General features: G+C 50.6%; 1 protein-coding gene across 1 annotated transcript in view; it reads left to right on the top strand.

Annotated features, from left to right (window-relative positions):
• The window catches only part of MAP4 (microtubule associated protein 4), a 120832-nt gene that overhangs the window by 26128 nt on the left and 89660 nt on the right, over positions 1-5044 (top strand). Inside the window, exon 3 of the mRNA XM_017737674.1 lies at positions 3182-3247. Coding sequence (XP_017593163.1) covers positions 3182-3247 — 66 coding nt within the window. The remainder of the gene's footprint in view (positions 1-3181; positions 3248-5044) is intronic.

Raw genomic sequence — 5044 nt, 5'->3', positions numbered from 1 at the left:
CCCCACCCAGCAATCCCCAATTCCCAGTCTCCCATCCATCGCTGCCCTCTGGCACTGGGAAGCCATTCCCTGTGTCCTGTCACTCCAGGCCTTGTCCCCAGTCCCTCTGCAGCTCTCCTGGAGCCCCTTTAGGCCCTGCAAGGGGCTCTGAGCTCTCCCTGTGTCCTTCCCTTCTCCAGGGGAACATTCCCAGTTGTCCCAGGCTGGCTCCAGAGCAGAGGGGTTCCAGCCCTGGAGCAGCTCTGGGGCCTCCTCTGGACTCTCTCCAGCAGCTCCAGGTCCTGGTGCTGTTGGCCCCGGGGCTGGGGCAGCTCTGCAGGTGATTTTGAGGCAGAGTATTTAAATGAATGAACTGAAGGAGATAAGGCTCCTTGTTTAAGAGTCACCAGCTAGTTCAGACTCTGTCCCTCAGCGTTTTCCTCTTGAATGTTGGTCCCGTTTTCCTCTTGAATGTCAGCGTTTGACAACGTGTGATTCCCAGCGTGCGATAAAACCTGCACAGGGACTCCTGATCCCCACCCCCTGCCCCAGCCGGCTGCCCAGAGCCCTCTCTGCCCTCAGGTGTGCTGTCCCTGTACCAGAGCAGGCTGCAGGTGCCATGGTGGGGACGTGCTGGCCGTGGTGGTGTCCCCTGCACGCTGGCCGGTCCCTCTGGGATTAGGGGGTTATGTTGGCACTGCCCATTTGCTCCAGATTATCGGTTTAGCGAGTGCTGCCTTAAATTTGTTTATATAAAAACAATCCTTTGATCCACGAGCCAGATGCAAATACTATCTTGTGATTCTGCTGAGGATTAGGTAGTTACAACATCTTGACATGGTTTTGGGTTTATGCAATTTAGAATATGAGGGGAGCAGCTGTGGCCCTGGGCAGGTTGCTGGGTGCTTCCACACTGGGACTGCAGCAAACCAAACTCAGATTGATTTGCTCCAAAGGCACTGACCTTCAGAGACTTAAAAATAACAACCACTCGTGCTGACTGGGATTGGTGTGATTTGACCTGATTTTTCTGGAAGCTTGTCTTCCCAAAAAGCTAAAACTGTAACAGGAACCATTTCACCTGCTCTCCGTCCTTCCCAGGAAGGGCCCAAGGAGAGCCATGGCATTTCTGATCCTTCTGCTCCTTTGGAGAGGTTCAGCCACTTTTGTGGTCGAGTCCTGGTTTAATGCATCAATAATGGTGGTGGCATCAGAGTCACAGAGGCTGGAAAAGCCCTCCCAGCCCATCGAGTCCAGGCTGTGCCCAATCCCCACCTTGTCCCCAGCTCAGAGCACTGAGTGTCATGTCCAGGCCTTCCTTGGACACCTCCAGGGATGGGCACTCCAAACCTCCCTGGGCAGCCCCTGCCAAGGCCTGAGCACCCTTTCCAGGAAGGAATTCCTCCTGATGTCCAGAACATCAGGACCAGGCTATGAAACATCCCAGCAGCTCTATTGCCTGTGCAAGGTGTAAGGAGCAGCTCTGAAAGAAATGAAAGCAGGATGTGATCGTGGAGGGAATCTTGGGGCTGTCCTCTGCAGGGCCAGGAGTTGGACCTGGATGATCCTTGTGGGTCCCTTCCCACTCAGGAGAGTCCATGATTCTATAGGACTTGAGAAAACTCGTAGCTCCTGCAGCTGGGCTGAGCTCCCTCACTGGTAATCTGGGGGGGTCAGCAGGGCCTGTGCAGCTCCTGCACAGAATTCCTCAGGGATTTCATTGCAAGACCCCTCGTTACTCCTCGTGTACCTTTGGGCAGCTGTGACTTAGTGTTGTATAAACCACTCTGACCCTGATTTCTCCCTGCCTGACCTGCTCAGAGAATCTAGGGGCTGCCAGGACCTCCCCCAGTTTCTGCTTCGGACCATTCCCCTGTTCCAGCAGACACCAGCCCTTGTGAAGCCTGGCAGCAGGAGCTGTGTGTGGGACTGCTGAGGAGCAGGCCCGGGGATCCCTGTAGCATCTCCAGCTCCTCCAGGAGGATGTAGGTGTGTGTTTGTCTATAAGCTGCAAAGTTCATGTGGAATTTTTGTAAAACACCAGGATGAGCCACTGATGCAGCTGGAAAGACTTCTCCTTTTGCTTCGCTGAGGGCTGGATTCAGCCCTGAAGTGCTGTGTCTGAAGGACCCTGGCAACGTGGCTCTGTTATAAAGCCGGGGCTGAGGAAGGGCCAGCAGAGCTCCAGGTGACTGAGTGTGTGTCTCTTTGGGAGAGACTTTTATTATTTATAAAATGAGCATTTCCTCACTGTCAGCAGAACAGAGGGCCCGGGGAGGAGCTGCTGTCAGAGCTGGTGCTGCTTGTTCTGCTTCACTAGAACTGCTCGGGGTCATAAAGTCACAGAATCCAGACTGGTTTGGGTTGGGAGGAACCTTAAGGATCATCCAGTGCCACCCCTGCCATGGGGCAGGGACACCTCCCACTGTCCCAGGCTGCTCCCAGCCCCAATGTCCAGCCTGGCCTTGGGCACTGCCAGGGATCCAGGGGCAGCCCCAGCTGCTCTGGGCACCCTGTGCCAGGGCCTGCCCACCCTCCTTGTAAAAAACTTCTTTTATCTAATCTAAATGGACCCTCCTGCAGCTTCTGTTCTGCCTTGTCCACTGCTGCCAAGTTTCCCAAGTTCAGTGTGTAAATCCTGGAGCTGGTTAAAATTTCAGCTGACAGTGTCAGAATGAGAAGGACTAAACCTCACAGCGATGAGGATCTTCTGTGCTGTTTTTTGGAACTGGTGATCTTCCACCCTGACCACCCTCCTCTAAATCTCCCCTGATCCCTGCTTTAGCAATATGTTGTGTTTCAGGAGGAATTCCTTCCTGGAAAGGGTGCTCAGGCCTTGGCAGGGGCTGCCCAGGGAGGTTTGGAGTGCCCATCCCTGGAGGTGTCCAAGGAATGACTGGAGGTGGCACTCAGTGCTCTGGGCTGGGGACAAGGTGGGGATTGGGCACAGGGTGGACTTGATAATCCCAGAGGGCTTTCCCAACCTCAGGTATCCTGGGATTCTGTGAGTGTGCTCTCAAGGCTGGAATTGATCATTCTTCTGTTAGTTTTAGGATCACCACTTGGGTGACAAGGTGGGAATTGCTCAAAGCTTGGAGCTCTTTTCCAACCTCAGTGATTCTACGATTTCACAGTATTGTTTTTAAGGTCTGGATTAAGATTAATTCCATCCAGTATTAACCCTTCCTTTGATTTCTTGCAGATTCTTCAGCTTCTGGGCCGATGGTGGTGGAGAACGGAGACCACGGACTGCAGGACCATCGCACAGGTACGTCCTGCGTGCCAGGGAACACAGCCTGCCTGCCCTGTTTGTTCCTGAGCAGCAAAGCTGCACCGGGGCCAAATGCATCTGCTTTGGAGTCCTCACTCCTCCCAGGGGGTTTGGGTTGGGTTTAATGAGCTTTTCAAAGAATTTGCAACAGAATAGAGCTTCATTTTTTTCGGAGTTTAAATGTCTTCTTTGGATAAAACCTTGTTCTGAAGATGTCCTGTTCTTTATCCATGGTCAGTGCTGGGAATGCAGCTGATAAAAATGGCTTTGTAGAGTCCATAATATCCACGGGTGAACTGTCCCCTGTCCTGTGACTTCCCCTGCTCCCTGAGACCCACAGTGGTGTTTTCCCACATCCCCCATCCTTTGGAGCAGTTTTTATTCACTGCCATGACCCAGCTGTGTCCTTCCACCGCAACCTCCCCTTCCATGGACATGTCCCCACACCTGCCCCAGCAGTGGCACAGGTGACATCGAGCCTTTGGAACCTTTTTCCATAGCTTCAGGATAGTTCTGACTGCCAGAAGCTCGTGGTGGAACTGGATCAATGTTTCAGACTTGTGCAGAACCTGGAAAAGAACTGACCTTTCCAATCAGGCTGAAGTGCTGAGGTTGGTGTTCTCTTAGTCCCAGCTGAAGGTGAACGCTGCTTCCCTTCCCCTTGAGGCTTTCTGACAGGGAACTGGGGTTCCTACCAAATTCCAGCCCATCTGTTCCCTTTTGTCGGGAGGACTTTGGCTGTGGGACCTCTCTTTTCTTGAGGAGGGAGTATTCCAGAGTCAGTTGTCACGGGTAAGAACTCTGTATTTGGTCTCCCTTGTGATGATCTCCAGCTCCAGATCATTGCTAAGGTTGTCTGGATGCTCCCAGGGTTATCATCCCTCCTAATCCGTAGGTGTAGCCCCAAGTTAAAAACCAGTTCAGGGAATAATGATGAACATTTGGGAGATGGGGATGAATTAAAACACCTCTTTGCTATAATTCTCTTTAGGATTTTAGAGTTTAGTTTAGAGAGTGAGTGAGTTTCATGTTCTTGGTGAGGATGGGAATACAAAAATTGATCTTTGTGTTTCATTTGCCGTTGGAAATCCGGTCAAAAGGAAGTTGTGCATCTTTTCTAATTTAGTATAAACTAAGAACACTTCTGAATCTTCCTAAGGATATTTTCTCTCTCTTTTTTAATACTTATAACTAAAGGAGATAGAAATACAGTCAGATTTATGGTCTGAATAATTAAAGGCATCTGGATTTTTGTATTGAACTTCTTGCTTGTGTTTAAAAAAATCTTTGTTATTTGCTTCACTCTTGCTTTGTGGAGGTTTAACTCTTCACACTAAATGTTAACAACTTTGATCAAAGATACTTTTATGTGTCTGGGGCTTTTTAATTTATTAATACATTCCCTCTTTGTGAGGTAGAGTTGATTTTTTTTCTCTTGTTCAAATCTGTCTAAAAGTGACATCAAAGTGGCAGAGCAGCATGTCAGGATGAGGAGCTGTGGCCATCAAGTTAATTAGGTTTGCCAGAGTAACAGAAGATTTATATGACACAGTTCCTTCATGGTCTGTTTCCCCTACCCCCTTCTTTGTGGAATTCTTGCAGTATCCCTGGTTCTCCATGGGAGAGAAGGGAGAAATGCTGAATTTCCATCAGGCACTGGAGGGGTTTCAGAGCTGTGGGAGCACCTGGACCAGGGGATGGCCTTGAGCAGTGCCTGGTTCCACATGTAAGAGGTGCTGCTGCCTAAAGCCCGGATCCCTGGCTCCAAACCACCTCCAGTTTTGCGGTGTTTGT

The sequence above is a fragment of the Corvus brachyrhynchos genome, unplaced genomic scaffold (genome assembly GCF_000691975.1).
Source record: "Corvus brachyrhynchos isolate BGI_N302 unplaced genomic scaffold, ASM69197v1 scaffold426, whole genome shotgun sequence".
NCBI classification, from domain to species: domain Eukaryota; kingdom Metazoa; phylum Chordata; class Aves; order Passeriformes; family Corvidae; genus Corvus; species Corvus brachyrhynchos.
Note: the sequence above shows the minus strand (reverse complement) of the source record. Positions and strands in the feature narration are given on the sequence as shown.